Source organism: Amphibalanus amphitrite, unplaced genomic scaffold (assembly GCF_019059575.1).
Source record: "Amphibalanus amphitrite isolate SeventyFive unplaced genomic scaffold, NRLGWU_Aamphi_draft 000633F_arrow, whole genome shotgun sequence".
In the NCBI taxonomy this organism is placed as follows: Eukaryota; Metazoa; Arthropoda; class Thecostraca; order Balanomorpha; family Balanidae; genus Amphibalanus; species Amphibalanus amphitrite.
The window spans coordinates 352,447-371,539 of record NW_024882127.1 but is presented as its reverse complement, the minus strand read 5'-3'; the positions used below and the strand labels follow the sequence as shown (position 1 = coordinate 371,539).

At 54.4% G+C, this 19,093-nt stretch overlaps 3 protein-coding genes across 4 annotated transcripts in view; all 3 read left to right on the top strand.

Annotated features, from left to right (window-relative positions):
• The window catches only part of LOC122363660 (hydrocephalus-inducing protein-like), a 33,271-nt gene extending 32,187 nt beyond the window's left edge, over positions 1-1,084 (top strand). Inside the window, exons 58-59 of the mRNA XM_043333171.1 lie at positions 189-369; positions 635-1,084. Coding sequence (XP_043189106.1) covers positions 189-369; positions 635-802 — 349 coding nt within the window. The 3' untranslated portion in view covers positions 803-1,084. The remainder of the gene's footprint in view (positions 1-188; positions 370-634) is intronic.
• Positions 1,085-3,312: 2,228 nt separating this feature from the next.
• LOC122363668 (UPF0047 protein YjbQ-like) lies at positions 3,313-10,825 on the top strand. Its single transcript, XM_043333185.1, has 5 exons — positions 3,313-3,739; positions 7,217-7,311; positions 7,552-7,593; positions 8,004-8,087; positions 8,446-10,825. The coding sequence occupies exons 1-5, from the start codon at positions 3,580-3,582 to the stop codon at positions 8,581-8,583; spliced, it is 519 nt and encodes a 172-aa protein (XP_043189120.1). The 5' UTR covers positions 3,313-3,579; the 3' UTR covers positions 8,584-10,825.
• Positions 10,826-11,426: 601 nt separating this feature from the next.
• On the top strand, positions 11,427-19,011 carry LOC122363662 (regulator of MON1-CCZ1 complex-like). 2 transcript variants are annotated; one of them, XM_043333174.1, is made up of 14 exons: positions 11,427-11,458; positions 12,544-12,680; positions 12,969-13,130; positions 13,444-13,578; positions 13,773-13,950; positions 14,380-14,551; positions 15,009-15,114; positions 15,287-15,461; positions 15,738-16,027; positions 16,380-16,558; positions 16,904-17,063; positions 17,431-17,546; positions 17,806-17,960; positions 18,091-19,011. In XM_043333174.1, the coding sequence occupies exons 2-14, from the start codon at positions 12,576-12,578 to the stop codon at positions 18,198-18,200; spliced, it is 2,043 nt and encodes a 680-aa protein (XP_043189109.1). In that variant the 5' UTR covers positions 11,427-11,458; positions 12,544-12,575; the 3' UTR covers positions 18,201-19,011. The 2 variants fall into 2 exon arrangements, with proteins under 2 accessions (XP_043189109.1, XP_043189110.1); XM_043333175.1 differs by lacking the exon at positions 11,427-11,458 and adding an exon at positions 11,572-11,663.
• The last annotated feature ends 82 nt before the right edge of the window (positions 19,012-19,093 follow it).

Sequence of the window (19,093 nt, the reverse complement as noted above, 5' to 3'; positions counted from 1 at the left end):
TCGTAGGTACTACTGCCAGACTGCTGACCATCTCATGAACAGCACGCTATCACGCTCATCAAGCTGCGGTTCTTTCAGGTTAACTTGCCTTGCGTTTCGGATCATAAAAGTTGTACACCTTTCCGTGACGTTGTCTCGACCTGCACAGAATGCCTATAACAGGTGCTCAATCGTCGTGTGTCGACCAGGTTTGCCGTGTACGCCACGTGCACGCTGCCAGAGCCGCAGGGGCCGCTCAACATCAAATCGGGCGCCAACGTGGTCATACCGTTCAAGAACATCTTCCCGGCGACGGCGCCCTACTCGTTCTACGTGGACTCGCCCTACTTCTCACTGTCCAAAACGCCTGACACCATCCGCGCCAAAAAGGTAGGCGTCAGGGCGGGAAGGAAGCGTCCCCATATAGAGGGGTATCCAGTTTGGTTTAGACTAGAACATAAGATCTGAATCAGCTCTCGACTTTCTGGTTCCTCGTTGCCTCTCCTATTCATTGTTTTGTGATGTTATATCCGCTATCTGATTTTCAATGCTTTATTCAACCTTTTCGAGCGGGTTTCCTTTTACCCCAGTGTCCCCTTTGTCCATATTCTCCCCCATCCAGTTCAGTGACCACTTTTCCGCCATTTCCCGGCAGGATATTCGCGTGACGGTGAGTTTCGACGTGAGCCGCGGCCCGCCGGTGGAGCTGTCGGCCGGCCGGCCGCTGACCGCCTGTCTGACCATCTCCGGCCCGACGCTGCCGCACGGCCACACGCCCGCCTGGCGCTACTACCTGCGCGGCCTGCCCGCCTCGGAGAAGTGAGCGCCGCCGCCTCCGACCCGCCGAACGAGCCTGCCGCGAGCAGAGACCGGTGACGGGGCCGGCCGAGAGGCAGCCGCCCGGCGCCGAGGAGACTGCGAGAGCAGCGATCATGTGCGGCTCCCAGAGCACATCAGTCGCAAATTTCTGGTACAAGACCGGCGACAGAGTCGGCCGATGCTAGTCAAAGGAGCGAGCGTAGAGTACAAATTGAGGCGGAGTGCCGTGAAGTCACCAGTCCGTTGTTTGTTACGTCCGATGTCCGATAATAAATATGTGACTTCTGCATACTGAGTTTAGCGTGCTTCAGGCTTCATACATTATACGTTTTGCGCTTAGTTGAACTCATCAATTATTGTACAATAACTTTTTATTTAATTTCTGTGATAGCCATAAGTCAAAATAATCTAGGATCACACGATACACGATGCTCGTTAGTCAAATATGTGTCAAATGTGTCTGACAAGGTATAAGTGCATCATGATCAAGATAGCGTAATCGAGCTATTTGCGTCACTATTTACGAACTGTGCCCGACAAAAGGAATCACATCGGGCACAGCAAGAGTAAATATTCAACAGAGCCCATCATCGTGCTCATGATAGTGATGAGAAGGCAAAAACGAAGTTCGCACAACATGGTGAACAAACATCAAATAAACATTGGAAGAACAAGTAACGGGTTACAATAGCTCATAACCGTCTAAAGACATTGCACCTACCTCACACGGCCGTCTGACTGAGACGCAGTACGGATTGCTGGCCGAGGGCGGAGTGGAATCGCCCACCGTCCGGGTCGGCTTACTCCGAGGCTGGCACTCGTCACTCACCGCACCTGTCATCCACAAAACACTGACTGACCGTTGGAGCAGTCCACGCACCGTCTCCTACGCACTGGCTATCCGGGCTTCGGAGTCCGTCACTCACCGCCGACTTGTCCTCGAGGGCCGGCAACCGCCCGTCATTTGCCGTCCGCGGCCGGCGGACTGTCCGGTCCGTCATTTGCCGTCGGCGGCCGGCTGCTGCGCGAGCTGCTGCAGCTGCCGGTGCAGCCCGATGTCCTGGCGCGCCGCTGGCCGCGCCGTCACGCAGACGAACACGCCGCGCGCGTCCAGTCGGCCCACGCAGCGCACCCACTTGCCGGCGTGCAGGGCCGGCAGCGGCCGCTCCAGCTCGTAGTAGACGCACTCTGTGCGCGTACCGTCCGGCTCCCGGACCGTGAACCGGCGGCGGGGCCCGCCGGCGGCCGGCGGCTCCTCCAGCTGCGCCAGCAGCACCAGCCAGCGGCGCGGGTCGGCCGGCAGCGCCGCCAGCCGGCTCAGCGGGCCGCACACCACCCGCGTGTCGGTGCTGAGCGGCGGCGGCGTCTTCTGCGGCGCGTCGCCGGCGGCGCCCGGTCCGCCCAGCGCGGTGGCCGGCGCGCCGGCGGCCACGGCGGGCTCTGCCGGACGGTGGCCGCGCTGCGGGACCACCGGCGCGGCCGCCGGCCCGTGCGGCTGCTGGAAGGACGCCTCGGTCGGCCAGCCGCCGCCGGGGGCCGGGTAGCGGGACGGTGGGCCGGCCGGCGCCGGGTATGGCGGGTACTCGGCGTGACACGGCGCCGCGCGGAACGAGCCGACGGGCTCCCAGCCGGCCGGCCCATGGGCCGGCTGCATCGCTGAAGAGTCCCAACCAGTCACAGTTCTTGGGGGGTAATTCGGAGGGGCCCAGCCGCCGCAATCGGGTAAATATGTGCTTCCCGTGGGTGCACGATATGGGTAAGATGTCCCGGGATTTGAACCCACGGAGGCAGTGTCGTGCATAGGCCAAGAAACTGGTGGTCCCCAAGACGAGCCATTATGTTGTGCCGATGGTGGCCTCCAAAGGCCACTATGGTCGCCGCTAGAACTGGGCGCAGCGGACGTTGCTCCCCATCCAGCATTTCCTGTCGGTTTGTCGAACGAGGGGGTGCACCATCGGCCATTTGAACTGGTCGTCGAGGCCGCCCGTCCCACGGGCATTGCATTCGCCTTCGGTCTTGCCATCGGTTTGCCACCTCTTCCTTTATATTCTTTCGAGGTGCCAAAGGACATGATGATCACATAGAGTTCTTGTAAATATGAACGGATTTAGCCTTCTTGCAATGGAGCGGGAAATAGGCAAGTTTATATAACCAATAAAAGTCAACGAGCCACCATCAGCATTCCCAAGTCAATGAAACTCTCGTAACGATCAAGATGTTTATATTTACATAAGAATCCAAGGCCGTTGTCAAGGTCGTAGTCAAGGCAAACATTTTAAACAAAACCTATTCTGCAGCTTCTTGAATAGCCCTCGGCAGTTATTCTGCAGCCAAGTGCCTTTATTTGGAATTTTTTGATTTGTACGAGTTAACATAGGTTTAATATTTTTCGATTTTCTAACAGATATTGAATATCTTTGCATACTTCAAGAAGCAAAATATAAGTAATATCACGACATTTTACACCTATCATTAAATTAAACATAAAATGAAAAAGCTAATTTGCTATTTCAGATTTTCCGTTATTTGAGCCACAACTGATCAAATCTGTCACTTTCTATCAATATGTGGCTTCCCAAAAACACGTTAAGAATCTGTGGAAAGATTTAGCATACGATAATCCAAAATTGGCAATATATCCTCGCCCAATAAGCCAGGAATATAGATATTTGCCCCCATAACAGCCAGCGCCACCTATCAAAAGTAGGATGCGCAGAACCTTGGCTGTTTGTCGGAAATGCTGCGATTATGAAGGTCAACGTTCATTTGTAAAATACAAATATGGCGTCCCCCAATGGGAATTTACATATTGGTTCCGCGTGGTTTCAAAGAAAAATAAAGCTAAGACCGCAAAAACGAGGTGTTCATCTTGTGACCGACGAAATTCTGAGACAAGTCCCAGAGCTAAAACAGTTTTCAGTGGGAATGTGTCATCTACAAAGTGAGTTAAAACGATGTCGCCTGCGTCATTGCTCGTCTATTAACGATTTTTTCACATAATTATCCCCCAGATCAGACTTTTTCATATTTAATAATGATGTTTGAATGTGTTTCATTCAATAAAACAATGATTTTTATTAGTTCAGTCAAACTACTTTCGAAACATGTGTTGCTTTGCCATGTGTTGGTAGTTTCCAAAGTTGACTCGGAATGGATCTGGTGTTTCAAGGTCCGCTCATTTTCCTGTTGCAAATTAATTGCACTACTAGTTCATGTGATTTTTCTGAGCAGTAGAAAGCTTTTTTTATAAAATGGTCACTACCAAGCTTTTGGGTTTTCAGTTCATGTGTTTTCCCATGTGAATTGAAATGGTGCAACTCTGGAGAATTAGGTACTGGTAGTAGTAAAGCAGATGTCACACTTGTTTTTTTTTGCAATCAAGGAGAGGTGCTGTAGGTTAGGTTGTAGCTTCTAAGCTGTAAGCTTTAGGTAAGGTTTGGTTAGGCTTGGTTTGGTTTGATAAAGCATCTGGGTGTAGCACCTCTCCTTGGTTGCAAAAGACAAGTGTGACGGTACTTTACAACTACCTGCCCCTCATGGTATATGTGAAGATGAAGTCCAAGTGGTATGTAGGTTGGTAGGTTGTGGGTTGGTAGGTTGTAGGTATGTAGGTTGAAGCTTATTAGGTTGGTAGGTAAGGTTACGTCAGGTTAGATTTTGTATTTGTCTGCTTGGACTCCATCTTCACATTTACCCCCTTCCCTTGAGTGCTTCAGTAGGTAGCTACCCACATGGTTTAAATGGACCATTTCATTTTTTTGTTATTCAACATGTTAAATAACTTTATATTTTTTTAACTTCAGGTAGGAAGGCACTGTACTAACTGTAGAAAAAATGTTAGCTTCAGTGTATTCAAATTCATTAATTTTTCTACTTGTACCTACTTTAGAGACCTACCATTGGCAGGGAGTGTGGGTACCTACCAGGGGCGCCGCCACGGATTTTTGACTGGGGGGGACGGACTGACCGACTGAAAACCCAAAAGTAGACATTCTTACCGTGGCTTTTTCGGTCCGATATATTGAACGTTTAAAGCAAATATGCCACTTTTAACATAGGGTTTTAAACTGAAGTAACAGTTTTGTAGCTTGAGCTGAGACAAGAATTAACGAATCAAGAGCTTTTATGGCCCAACGATCACCCTAGCCAAAGATATCGGTATCGATTTTAGGTTTGAAGACTGAAGTCATTCCCATAGACTACCTACACTTTGTCATTCCATTACCGAGGAATCCATTCCCTTACGGAAAAAATGCTAGCCAATCAGCATTCAGCTGGTTTGAACTACGTAATACGAGTATGCTTGGTCAACGCGTAATCAGCAATTCCGCTGCAATATAAGTAGCCTCTACGAAAGATGGAAAACAGTTCTCATGTAAAAATAAAATAAAATCCTCTTTGCAAATATTCATTATGTTATTTTCTGACCATTTTAAGCATAAAAACTCATAACTGTGGCAAAACAACTGGTTTGAGGAAAGTAGTTTAGGTATGGCTATAGACCGATTACCCACCAAGTACCTACCTATATACACACCCGATGTCCGATTCAATTTCACACGGCAAAACCTCCAGTGTTCTATCAGGCTATAATTGCTGATGTATGCCACTAATCTGATCAGTAATGCATATTGCATAGGAAATGCATATTGCACACCCGCGTGGGGGAGGGGGCGTTGTATAGTAACAATCTCTCTTTTTGGGTCGTGCATGAATCGGCGCGAAGCGCCGCGAAAATTGGCAAAAAACATCAGGCAAAACTGCTCCAAAATACGGATTTTGCAGCCCGTGTAACAAGCTTGATACCTACCAGAAAACCTTAGGTCAGGTCACCAAGTGAAGGAGTCAAGTCGCCTCAAAGTTTTGTTGTCCTCTCAACCGTATAGCTTATTTCTTAGAAGCTGGAAATTTAGTGTCGTGTGACTGCAGAACTGTGGGGTCGGAGCCGGAATCAGTCGGAGTTGATAGTTTTGGCTAGAAACGGAGTTGAAGTCTTCGAAATTGTTCGGATTTTGACTCCGATGTCGGATTGGTTTAGTCATGCTCTCTTGGCTGGTTTGACGAAATATATTAGGCCCATTTTCGGCCAGTCGTGTTATACGACTCACGTTGATCACGATATCAAAAATCGGCAGTTCCGCGATGACAGGTCGGACAAGAGCTGGATATTTTGTTGGCCGAGGTGTCAGGGGTCAGACCAATGCATGTAGGCCCACACCCCATATACTGAGTATGTAAACCTCCTGGACCCTCTCAGATTCGGCACCGTTCTATCTCTTCCATCCTCAGGACAGTCAAATCCTTCTCCTCCAAGCCGCAACCCCCCTGCTCCGGGCTGGACGGGCAACTATCCCATGCCGGAATGGCTCCACTGGAGCTATAGTCCTTTGCCGGGTGCAGTGAATGCCAGTGGGCTGGGCTGCCTGTTCAATTGGTCGGGTTCAGCCCAATTGTGGCTCACTAGGGTGGCTGCCCAGACCAATGTCTCCCACTAATTCTTTCATCCTTCCGGCTCTGAAATGGCCTCATTGGACAGAAGGGCCTAAGCAAATTTCGAGTATGGATAACAACCAGTATAACGCCTTTTGGGGCGACCAACGGAGCGAGCAAGAGGGTGGGCCTTGCACGTGCGAAATTGCAAGGGGGTACCTCCAACTAACTTGTGCACTGCACCCTACTAACCGGTCCCCCCTAACGATGTGCCAAATTTGAGCGCAATCGGCCTAGCCGTTCTCGAGCTCTGGTCTGGAAGCGGCACCCTGCACGTGCGCACGTGCAAAATGGGTCCCAACTGACTTTTGCACGGTATCCTACTAACCGGTCCCTAACCATGTATCAAAATTCAGCACAATCGGTTCAGCCGTTCTCGAGATCTGGAATCGACCCCTGCACGTGCGCACGTGCAGCAGCACCCCAACTGTATAGCACACGAATATGCATTGCCTAGTGGGTACCTACCTATACATGCCAACTTTCAGCGCAATCGGCCTAGTAATTACCGAGATATTGCAAATGTTACAAAACTGACACTTCATTTTTCACGTGGCACGTGCATAAGGGGTCACCCACATGCATCGGGAATAGTCCAACACTTGTTAGAAGGAATAAAGCTACCCTACCGAAAATTATCGCATGTAATTCGGTCAAGTGGCTGCTGAGATATAAGCCTCGCAAAAGCGTGCCGGCCGCTCATACTCAGAAATTTCCGTTATCTACGAAAGACTAAGCTCGCTTCGCTCGCTCCGTAATGAGTTTGGGGGGGGGACGTCCCTCTTCCATTCTGAGAGTGGGGGGGACGCGTCCCCCCCGTCCCCCCCGGTGGCGGCGCCCATGGTACCTACCTTCAAGTATAATAAAGTGCTGATTTGCCATTTGTTGTGCAATTAGTGTTAACCTTCTGGCTGGCATTCTGTTTCAGTTCTGCACACCTCTGCCAGCCTATCACTGAATGAGAACTGGGACCCACACGTGCGGGATGACATGGAGATGATGCTGAACAAAATAGTGCCAGAGGTAAGGCTAAGCAATTCAAACTGCCTTCAGACATCATTGGCCCAGGCTGGGCACGCAGTGTCATAATGCTGAGTGCTTTGTGATAGCAGATGGTAGACAATGCCTAATAATTGGACCTAAAATTGGTGTTTCAGAGGCTGATTTTGGAGTAGCAGAGATTTACTAACTAATGACATTACCTGTGGTGGTTCATAGCCATTTATAAGCCTGCCTATGATAATCGTTTGTGTTTATTCTCAGGGTCTGCCATACAAACATTGTTCTGAAGGACCTGATGACATGGTAAGGAAATGATGAAATGCTGTTTAGCTTCATGCCTATGCTGCAGCTCTTATTACAGTTTGTAATGTATGAGGCATAGTCAGGTTTATTGTAGGAGGTTAGGTGTCTTGTCTGAGAAAAGCAGCCAGAAATGCTATACATGATTAGAATGTTGTGCTCTCAGCTGATATTAATATAATTGTTCGCATATATGTCAAACAGGCTTTGGTCAACCACTTTTTATAAGCCTGATGATAAAGCTTTCTTTGTAGCTCGCCTTTCTGGTGCTATAATCATGCAGCCATGTTTAGCGCTGGTATTGGTCTGGACTGTCACACGTCCCAGTGCAGTGTTTCCGTGCCCCACCGCCGCTGCCGACCGGCCCGCTCGCCGGGTGGCGGCCCCCGTCTGACCGACGGCCCGTGTTTCAGCCGGCGCACGTGAAGGCCTGCTTCCTAGGCTCGTCGCTCACCATTCCCGTCACCGACGGCCGGCTAAACGTCGGCACCTGGCAGGTACGGGGCCACTCAGTGTCGACGGACTGCGGCGCCGCTGCGGCTCCAGTGATGTCAGTGGTGTCCCTGTATTAGATCATCCACAATAATACGGACCCCAGTCCTTGAGTCAATGTCTATATTTAGCAAGCAGATTTGCGGAGACTTAATCGCGAAGCTCTCGGCAACGGTGATTTTCTCTTGATTCTCGCTTACGAATGTTGTTTAGTATTTACCCGTTTTTATTTACGAGACAAACCTAGCTGTGCTGCAGATACCCACTGACCGTGCGATTGAGGTGCGTTCAGCGTACGTGTGTGGTGTTTGGCGCTTTCCCTGTGGGCGGTGTGTCTGACGCTCTCTGCCCGCGCGCCGGCAGGGCGTCTGGCTGTGCGAACACCGTAACGAGGCCGGCTCGCGGAAGCTGGTGGTGACGATAAACGGGTGTCTGCGCGAGGCGGACGGCCGGACGCCGAGCTCGCCACTCTCGCCGCTGGCGTCGACCAGCAGCAGCTAGACGCCACTCGACAGCCGCCCGCCGGCTCCGACTGTAGTGGATATTCCATAACGCCCGACCGGCGCCGCCAGCCTGCCTGCCGCCGCCGCCGCCGCCGCCGCCTGATCGTGTCCGTCCGGCCGGCGCGGGGCAAACCGAGCGGACGCTGCCAGCCCCCGGCGGCTCGCGGGACGCTGCACTGCAATAAGGCGCCCGTGGGCGGCCTCCCGACCCTCACAGACGAGCACAGGCACCGACACGACACGCGCACAGACACCCACGGACAGGCACCGCGCCGACGGAGCCGGTGCCCGCCGCGCCGCGCCCCGGCGGTGACGGCGGGTGCATATCAGGCCGGCCGGGTCTGGCGCGCCGGCCTGCCCCCACCCGCTGCCGCCCCCGCCCCCGCCCCCGCCCGCCAGCGCTGCCGCCCAGACGCCGCCGCCGCCGGTCACTTTGGTTTGCTCAAACAGTGTACATAGAGCGATCGCGCGCGCGCGAGACGACGGGATGCCGAGGCGGCGGGCGCGCCGGCCGCTAGTGAACGGCGGACGCGCGGCACGCGGCCACACTGCGCACCGTCACGCATAGATCATTAACTATTTTATATTTGTACCTGTTAACATAGTTGTTTTGCTCGTATTCAAAGTTTATGAGCGCCGCGCGCGTTGCGTCGCTCCTCGGCCGTCGGTGTCTTCCATGTGGGCGGCCGCGGCCGCCAGAGGGGGCGGCACCGGTCCCCGGCGCCGCACGGATCGCTCTTCCCTCCCCGGTACTTCCTGATCTCCCCTCCCCTCCCCTCCCTGATCTTGTAACCCCCTCACTGGTCGGGCTGGTATGGTCAGGCTCTATTTTGCTCTTCGTCCAACTGAACTGGGCCTTTCTGACCGGCCTGCCAGGCTTTGTGGCAAGCAGAGCACACGTCCTCCTTGGAGTGGCTTGATGCTGCCCACACTGGCACTGAAGTAGGTCGTCGGCCCTTCACTCCGACCCTGCCTGTTCCTCCTCTCGCAGGAACGGCCTGGCTCCCACGCTGTCCTGTCCCCTCCCCCCCCCCCCTCCCGGCCCGGCCGCCGCCGTTCCAGGGGGCCGACCGACAGCCGGCCGCTCCCGGGGTAGGGTCAGCTTCGCTTCGAGTGGGATGTCGCCGGCTCGGTGGCTCCTATATGCATTACACTAATTGTGCGCGTGGTAGGGGGCGTGCATGCGGCCATTGACATACCAGCGAACGAGTGCAATTACGCCGAATAGCGTGGCCGCGCGATTGTGCAGTTTTCGGGCGGTGCTCTCCGTTTCCATTTCTTCTTCACGTGTCTTGCCGCCGCGCCGCGCGGTGCTGCCCCGCCGCGGTGTCGGCGAGTTTCGCACAAGCCTGTTGTTTAGGGGAGCGCGTGTGGGTGTGAGTGCGCCCTGTCCGCCGCCGGCCGGCCCGATGGGTGTGATTGCGCGCGCCCGTCTGGCGCCAGTACGGGTGGGGGCGCGGCCCCCGCGACCCGCGGCTCGGCCCGCCCGGTCACTGTGTCGCACCGCCGCGCACCCGCGGCGACACGCACCGGCCTTGGCGCCCGCTGGTAGACGGTAGTCTTCCCACTCCCGCGCGCGGGCCGCGCCGGCGTGCCGCGGCGCCGCGTTTGTCTACTGCCGACCGCCGGCTGCCTCGTCGTTCGGACGGAGCCCGGCTTCCCGTCCCGAGCCGTGCCGCTCGGCCGCGCGCGTCGAGCCTCGTCCTTCGGCGCCGCGGCCGACGGCGGCTCGGACGGCTAGTTCGCTTCACACTTCAAAATGCCCATCGGTTTGTCTGCTGCCGTGCGTTCCGGCATCTTCCTTATCATGTCTTTTCACGTTCCTAAGTCGCGGGCTGGCAGGGTAGCGAAAAAGTGATTCGGCCCAGAAGCGTTCTACCCGCAACGTTGAGGATACGCGAATCTGTCACGCCTCTGCTTCTCCGACTTAATCAACATCTTCCACCTAAGAAATCGTGGCTTCGTTGGTGACCTGCCGAACTGCGCGCCTGCCTGGACCTCCAGCTGACGGGAGTGGCCCCATTCCGCCGGTCCGCCCCGCCGTCGTCCACGGACGGGGCGGCGCCGCCGTCCGCCCGCCCGACAGTGATACGGCGCCGCGCTACACCCAGCTCGTTGACAAATATGGGTTCACAGTTTATTGGACACTTTTTGCATCTTTGCGTATCGTGAAGTGATATGAATGTGTTGTATTATATAATGATGGGCTAAGAATTACAATAATACATTGTTGATTCATAGTTGCGCTGTGTTTCACGGCTCCGGCTCGCCTGGTTGGGGCTGAAAGCTAGGCCATGCCTCTCTTCAAGGACCAAGGAGGCGTGTTACGTAGACGCCAGGCAGCGTTCTCAGCTTCAAAAGATGTCTTTACGAACTTGAAATCTGGACTGGACCAAAGCCTGCTCAATGAGCTGATGTGGTATTAGCATCTTTCTTGGAACGACAGAGGAGCTCGACCGATTCGGCTTTCTCTTCAGCATCCGTTGAAAGACCCAGAAAGACCCCAATCTCTTTACGTTTGTAGTTAGCACGGTGTCCACTGTTCAGCCCTGGTCCAGCTCATCGTCAGGTTTACATAGCCTTGGCACAGCCAAGACTCTTCAAGATATAAGACTCCAGGGTCCAGCCAAACCCACGGTATAAAGAGAACTTTGGCGAAATCCAAAGCAAAACTCAAGCAAGCTCAAGATTACTTTACTAATAAGCAAGCTGACCACGAAGGGTTCCCTTCATATAGGTGGAAAATATGGCAGCTTTCTAGATTTGGAAGGAATAAAACTTGGATGCGGATCCTGCGCACCTGCTTCAATTGCGAATCTTTCACACAGGCAGGCTCAAGGCAGTATAGCAGGCTTGCGTGCGCCCTATATACCGTGCGTGCGCCGTGCGGGTTACGCTATTTTTATATTTTTCTCATTTATTGATCAAACCAGGATCAAACATATTTTTCAAATTTCCCACAAGATTATTACAGGTAGTTTCTCCGTGCTTTTTGAGGAATGAGGATCATATTTTCACACACCTCACCTCACTCTTACGTCGCCCTGGTACTGAGAACAAATGCTGCAACAAATGCTGGTAATGAGAACAAATGCTGCAACAAATGCTGGTAATGAGAACAAATGCTGAGAAATGCTGAGGACAAAGCAAAACTTTGCCTCCATTAAATCATTGCAAATTTACCTGTGTGTCACTGTCCCACCAACATTTTCATGCTTGATTTTTCAAGAAAATACAGCCCAATCTGAATTGCTGATTAGTTGCTGTTTTTATTGGCATGCTGGGCTGGAGGGTTTCCTTTACAAGGAAGGTCAAGCTGGCACTTCTCATTTCATACTCTTGCTGTTCAACAGCACAGATCTCAAGCATTTGACAAATAGGCCAAGAAATAACCGTGGCTGTCAGTCTGCCGACAAGACAGCTCCTGAACAGCACTCATGAGAGAGAAGCTATGATGTTGATTTCACAGTATATATCAATAAAAGTACAATTTCAATGTTGTGATTCAATGTTGATACTGTATCACCCCACTGTTCTGTTGACAGCATTACAGGGGGCAAATGCCCCCTCAGGTGTAAAAGGTCCCATAGGCCTGACAGGTCCTAAGGTGTCAATCGGCTTCTTAGGGTGGTTCCAAATCGGATAGTCGAATATGGTCTTACAGAAATAGTATTAGTATCTTACTTGATGCTAAAAAGTACTTATGTCATCGATTAATGCCTGTCCCTTTCAATATGAATATCACAATAGTGGCAATAGCCTATTATGAAGTGACCACTGGCCAGATAGTAATGCTAATGTTCTTTAATCTGTGACATCTGTGGCATGTCCCATCTACCACCTTGTTCACTTTCCTTTCACTTACACTCTTCCTCTGCTGCTTATATTGAAGTGAGTGAGAATTTCACTACCTATTGATTATGTAATTTGATCATTTCAACTCTTTTTGTCTCTCCAGGTGATAGCTTGATCAGTTAGCTGTTGCTGAAAATGGCAGATCAGCAAGATCACCTTCTGTACCTCAATCCAGAGCCTATTCGATTTGAAGCTGTCAACAAAGTGACAGCAGTCTTTTTTGATGAAGCAAACAAACAGGTAATTATACAAGCTACTGTCTTCAGTATAACATGCTAAGCACCCATTCAGGCCTTCTCCTTAAGTTTTCATTTAAATGATGACTAAATCAGAACATCAGAACAAACCACTCTAGAAGTTATTGAGCCAAAAACACCCCAGCATTCAGCAGGTATCTTTTTATGTTATTCAGCAATCAGCTGCCAATTAATGTCACCCTATTGACAGTGCTATTACTGCAGTAGGTGTTTTGGACGGTCACATCCCCCTTTGCTGCCAATCAGCGCCAGCCGGCCGCGGTCGTTTCAGATATTCTCGGTGCGCTCGGGCGGCGCCACGGGCGTGGTGGTGAAGAGTCTGGACCCCGCCAGGAACACCAGTTTCCGCATGGAGGACCGCGGCCCGGTCATCTCCATCAAATACTCGCCGGACATGAAGGTGCTGGCCATCCAAAGGGCCAAAACGTCCGTGGTAAGACCCAACGTGATTTCGTCTTTGGCGAGGTTTGTGATTACAAATTCCAGCTGTGTTATCCCCTCTGCTGGTATGACAGTTGAACTATTTAGAAAGCTGAGTTGCTTATAGTTTTTAGTACAAGCACGCCTCGTCGCCTATATGCCAGTGTAGGCTCTCTGGTTAAGGAAGTGGGTATATTTTGCTGGGTGCTCGCCACAGTTCCACCCTCAAGTACCGTCAGCTGACCGCGCAGGCCGCCCTGCGAGGCAGCCTCCGCCGCGGTGCCGCTCGGTCACGTGACGATCACGGCCGGCCGCCTCGTTGGCAGGAGTTTGTGAACCGCGACTCGGAGGCCGAGTACTCGCAGAGCTGCCGCAGCAAGAGCGCCACGATCGTGGACTTTTTCTGGGTGGCCGACTCAGAAGTGGTGTACGTCACCGACCGCGGCGTCGAGCACTACCAGGTGGGGCCGGCCGTCTGCCTGATAGCGGGAAACTAGTCTGAGTTCATCGCGTATTACACGTGAGAGTATCTTCATTGCTATTGGCCGCTCCATCTGGTCTGCCCCAGACATTTGACCACTGACTCTTCCTTGCCGCCCTCCGGTCTCCGACCTGACCTGACCTGCCCGCTGTGCCCGCTCCCCCGGCCGCCCAGGTGGTGCCGTCGCGGCGGCAGCTGAAGTCGCTGAAGACGTGCAGCTTGTCGTCCAACTGGTGTGTGTTCTCCGCGGAACTGTCCTACCTGCTGGTGTCCACCGGCGCGCTCGGCAATACGCTGCAGCCGTTCGCGTTCCGGGCCGCCGGCACCATGACCAAGTTGGCCAAATTCGACGGTGAGCGGGGCCGGGGTGGCGGCGGGGCGCTGAGGTCCGGGGAGGGCAGGGGGAGAGGGGTGGTCAGTGTGCCGGTGTGGTCAGCAGGGCGGGATGGGAGGGGGTGTGTCTGGCACTACCTGGCACTGGTTTGTTGAAATAATTGGTAGCTAGGGGTTTTGTACTGAGGGTTTAATGTTCCACTCAACATTGAAATATTCGGAAGGGAAGGAAAATGATTTTAACAGTAAAGGAATGCATATAAATTTTAGTCTGCTAGCTTGCGATCTGTGATCAGGAGCGGGAGAAGCTGAGCTAATGCGCGGTGTTGGTGTCTGCAGTCGTCAGACATTAATTTTCATACCCGGTTTTTATCCCCCCGTCCGCCGCGCACTGGAGTTGCTGGTATTACCGTCCCCCCCCCCCCCGTTCTCCCGTCCGCCCTGGCAGTGGAGCTGCTGGAGGCGCCGCGGCCGGCGCGCCTGGCGCTCCACTGCCACGATGTCACCGTGTGCAGTCTGCACGGCCAGCTGACGGTGCTGGCGCTACTGCACGCGCCGCCCGGCTCGGCCGCAGACGCCGCCGGTCAACCCGCAGAGATCCGCGTCCACCAGGCCAACAAGTGGGTCCCGAGTCCCGACCACAGTGGAGGGGAGTGGGCCAACAAGTAGGTCCCAACCACGCCACGCAGCGTTGAGCCAATGGATCCGAACTACACCGTGGAGCATCATGGTCCGACATATATTGTGTATGCATATCTTTGCTGTTTGCTCAACTGTAATGTCGCCAAATGGTAGTACGGGGACCCGCAGTTGCTACTTTACACGAACCCCAACTCTAACCGTCTGTCCTGTCCAGTAACAACCGATAACATTGATATCGACTGCCGGTTCCGGACTGCCGGAATGCTGGTTTAAGAGCAGCTGAGGTTTTATGTGCGTGTCCTCTGACAGCTTATCGTTGTTCCCTGTGAGGGTGCTGGGACAGTTTACTCAGGGTCACTGTACAGTAGCAACTGCGGCCGCGGGTCCCCGTACGTGCACCATGCTAACATAGCCCCCCCCCCCTCTACTCGGCAGAGACGGCAGCATTTCGCGTACGAGCACCCTGCAGCTGAACGCACGGGGCAATTTCGCCATATCGATCATAGACAACCTTGTCATCGTGCACCACCAGGAGTCCAAGGTAGGCACAGGAGTTCAAGATTAGGTACAGATGTCCAAGGTAGGCGCAGGAGTCCAAGGTAGGCACAGGAGTCCAAGGTGGGAACAAGAGTCCCGACTTAGGCACAGGAGTCCAAGGGCCGCGCCGTCCGCGCCGTCCTCTCAGGCTCTCACCCCCTCTCCGCTCTTGGCAGACCTCCCAGGTGTTCGACATCACGCTGCCGCCCGCCGGAGACGCCGCCGGCGTGGCGGCCCCGCTGCAGCGCCCGGTGGCGCCGCCGGCCGCCATCCGACCGTTCCACCTGCGGCTGAGCGCCGGCGCCGCCGCGCTGGATGCCGACGAGCCTGCGCAGCTCGCCTGCGAGCTCTGTATCCTCTGAGAGAGAGCGGCCGGGACGAGCGGTCCTCTGAGAGGGACGGGGACGAGCGCCAGGGGCTGTGGCGTCCTCATGGGATCGGTGGCTGGGGGTTTGTGCCTTCTGACCTGCTGAATGTGTGATTCAACACCGCTGACGTTATTAGAGTATAGGATCAGTGCTGATTTTTTTTTTCACAATTTATCGCGGACTACGTGAACCCGGATTTCGGTATAGTTTTCCGTTTTAGTACATGTCTTGTGATAGTTCCTTAACCAGCGCCCCGCAGACGCGGCCACCTGGGTGGTGTTCCAGCCCAACATCATCATCGACGCCAAGCTGGGCTGTTTCTGGACGCTGGAGCTGTGCGCGGCGGCGATCCCCGGCGCGCTGCCGGACCCGGTGGCGGCGGCGCGGCTGTTACTGGCGCGCGCCGCCGGCCGGCCCGTGCTGCTGCGCCTGCTGCGCCGGCTGCTGCTGCGCCAGACGGAGCGCGCCCGGCTGGCGGACGTGGGCGGCGTGCTGGACCTACTGAACGAGCAGACCCGGCGGCAGCAGGAGCACACCGTCAGCTCGCAGGTGGGCAGAGCGGCGGGCTGCGGCCGGCTGGGCAGAGGGGCGGGCTGCGGCCGGCGGGGCAGAGCGGCGCGCTGCGGCCGGCTGGGATGGCCGGGCCGGGTGCAGTGGTTTTCAATGTTTTTTCTAGAATGTTTTGTTCGCCTCGCGAGGTTTTTGCCACGTAGTTGACTGTATTATGGCATTTGCTAGTCGCCGATTGTGTGCTCTGTCCTATAGGAACAAGGGAGACGCATTCACAAATCACAGACACAGATTGCGTGCTATTTTTGACTGCGGTACGACCGCGACTGCGCCGCTAAGTGCTCTCCTGTTGCGCTCTCGTCCCGTTGACCGGTGCCGCTCCGGCCGTCAGATGGGCTCGCCGGTCTCGGCGCTGGGCACCTCGCCGCCGGTGGCGCCCACAGAGCCGGCGCCGTTTGTCATCACCCAGTCGGACCTGCACTCGGAGGTGCTTTGCGACCTGGTCAGCCAGCAGATGGGCAGTCGCGCCGACCAGCGCTGGGTCACCGGCGTCCTGGTCGAGTGTGTCAGGTACCGTCACGGACAGGACAGGGGGGGGGGGGGGTCGGGTGTGTCAGGTACCGGCAGGGGCAGGTCGGGGAGGAGGGTCGAGTGTGCCAGGTGCCGTCTTGGGCAGAGCAGGGTGGAGGGGGAGGAGGGGGGGGGGGTCGGAGATGCTTCGAGGTGTGGTGAAATGCATTGATGTGCCGAGAGTTTCGAGTTTTGTGCGGCCCTTGAAGTAGATCGCTCTTTATCGGCGCTACTGGCTTGTATGTGCGATAGATTAATATCGACATGAGTTTGTTGACGTCTAGTATTAGATGCTCCAGCCCCCCTGCTGAGTGGTGACACTGAGTTGTAACACTGCCGTGTCAGGTCGCTGACGCAGCACGGTGTGTCGGTGGAACACTTTCTGTACGAGATGCTGATCAACACGCTGGTGCTGCGCGGCTGCTTCTATCAGCTCCAGCAGCTACTGCAGTACCACGCCGTCGACGACAGCAAGCCGCTCGCCTGCCTGCTGCTCTCACTGCAGGTCAGTCGGGTGGGAGAGAGAGAGCGAGAGAGAGAGAGAGAGAGAGAGAGAGAGAGAGAGAGAGAGAGAGAGAGAGAGAGAGAGAGAGAGAGAGAGAGAGAGAGAGAGAGAGAGAGAGAGAGAGAGAGAGAGAGCGAGAGAGCGAGCGAGTATGTATCGATTGAAATGTGTGAGAATAAATGTCGTCAGTGAGTACCAAGTGGTTGCGCTCGGAGTGTGGATTTGGATGGTCCTGTGCTTGCCATCGCCCCCACCCCGTATTCCGTGTGTATCTGGGCTCTACTGGCAGCGCCTCCCCGGCCGTTCTCAGACTTATAGTGTGTATCTGAAGAGTTCCACCAGCTAAACTACCCCTCCCCTGTGTCAGAGCGTGTACCCGGCGGCGGAGCAGATGGCCCTGGACATGCTGAAGCGGCTCGGAAACGCCAACGAAGAGATCATCGAGGTCATGCTGGCCAGGAACGACGTCACGGCCGCCCTCAGGTGCGTACCCACATCTCATAATGCCAGCTGGGGACAGGTGGCACGTCTCGGCGATACACATTTAATACAATAAATACGATATGTATTTATTTACCAGGCCATGCCCAGTTGGTACCTGAGACGGGTAATTTTGGAATTTAGTTTTTTCGCCTTAAAAAACAACAAAATTAAAGGAATGACACGTCTTCCCACTCCCAGGACCCAGTATGGCTGGGTGGCAGGCGTCCCCTGAGTGACGCGCCCCTCCCCGTGTCGGCAGGTACGCCAGGGCTAATGAGATGGTGTCCGGTCTGTCGGCGCGGAAAATTCTGGACGTGGCCATGAACTCAGGCGACCCGGACCTCTTCTACACCACGTTCAAGTTCTTCGAGGAGAGGAACTACCGGACCAAGGGGAAGGTGGACTTTGCGCCCGGTGAGTGGCCGGACTGTTGGGGGACATTGCTCTGTTACTGGACTACCATCATATTCTGTTTGAATGCTCCATTTATACCAGGAACCCCCTGTGACCTGTGGCTGACCCGTCTGTCCGCTCCGGTTCTCAGGCGAACACTGCGAACTGTACGTGCGCCACTTTAACCAGCTGTTCGGCGTCACCTCGAGCCTGCGAGACGCGCTCGAGGCCGGCCAGCGGCGCGACGAGGGCGTCCTCTGACAGCGGATGGCCGAGAGCGGCCTCCTCTGAGCGGCCGCTCTGCCAGAGGCTGTACCGCGGGGCTGCGGCTGTACCCCGGCGGGCCCAGTCAGACGGCAGCTGCCGCGGTACAGCGGGTACTCGGACCCAGTACAAGGAGGGAGCCGTGGGCACGCTGGTGTGCCTCTGCTGTGGGGAACCGAGTCCAGTGCCTCGTTCCATAAAGCGAGTCCGTAACTTACGCCGGTTTTTGGTCTTGTATTGCAAGTGCATGTGAAGCGATAAATTTATTTCCCCTTCTCCCTTCTGTTCTTGCTTACAAGATAAATAAATTCAACGATTTAAACTAACGCCATCGCTTCACATGCACTTGCAATACAAGCCCAAAAACCGGCGTAAGTTACGGACTCGCTTTATGAAACGAGGCCCTGGGCGGCCCCTGGCCATCGTCCGGCGCGGCGCGGATAGCGTTATTGACGACATTCCCCTAAAATTGTTACCGTACTCTGGGCGGCGGTGCTAACTCAATTAACTTATCGGGATAGCCACATTCCAGTTCGGGTTCGAGCCTAAGTGACCCCACCCTTGGGATCGAACCCGCTGAAGAGGATGTTACAGTCCTTCGTGGCTTTGATTATTATACACTGGGTAATGTGTTGAGGTGTTATATTATCTGTATGTATTGCCAGACTCGCGTGCCTATATTGTGACGACCCGCGCGTGTACCCTCGGGCTTTCATTGAGGTGACGCTTTGTGTCCTGGCTCGCCCACCGCGGCTGATGCCAATGAGGCGCGTGTCATCAATATATTTGCCAACTGACGTGATTTTAGGCAACTTGTTTAAAAATGTATCGAAAATGCGTGGGCCAAATTGAGTACAAAGTGGTATGAAACCCATGATGTCAGATGTGTG

Excerpts from the sequence above, each read along its gene's own strand:
- LOC122363668 (XM_043333185.1), top strand. The coding sequence starts at position 3,580 with ATGGCGTCCCCCAATGGGAATTTACATATTGGTTCCGCGTGGTTTCAA. Across the intron at positions 7,312-7,551 it reads TGAACAAAATAGTGCCAGAG|GGTCTGCCATACAAACATTG; the intron begins GTAAGGCTAAGC and ends GTTTATTCTCAG. Across the intron at positions 7,594-8,003 it reads CTGAAGGACCTGATGACATG|CCGGCGCACGTGAAGGCCTG; the intron begins GTAAGGAAATGA and ends CCCGTGTTTCAG.
- LOC122363662 (XM_043333174.1), top strand. The coding sequence starts at position 12,576 with ATGGCAGATCAGCAAGATCACCTTCTGTACCTCAATCCAGAGCCTATT. Across the intron at positions 15,115-15,286 it reads TGCACCACCAGGAGTCCAAG|ACCTCCCAGGTGTTCGACAT; the intron begins GTAGGCACAGGA and ends CGCTCTTGGCAG. Across the intron at positions 15,462-15,737 it reads GCAGCTCGCCTGCGAGCTCT|ACGCGGCCACCTGGGTGGTG; the intron begins GTATCCTCTGAG and ends AGCGCCCCGCAG.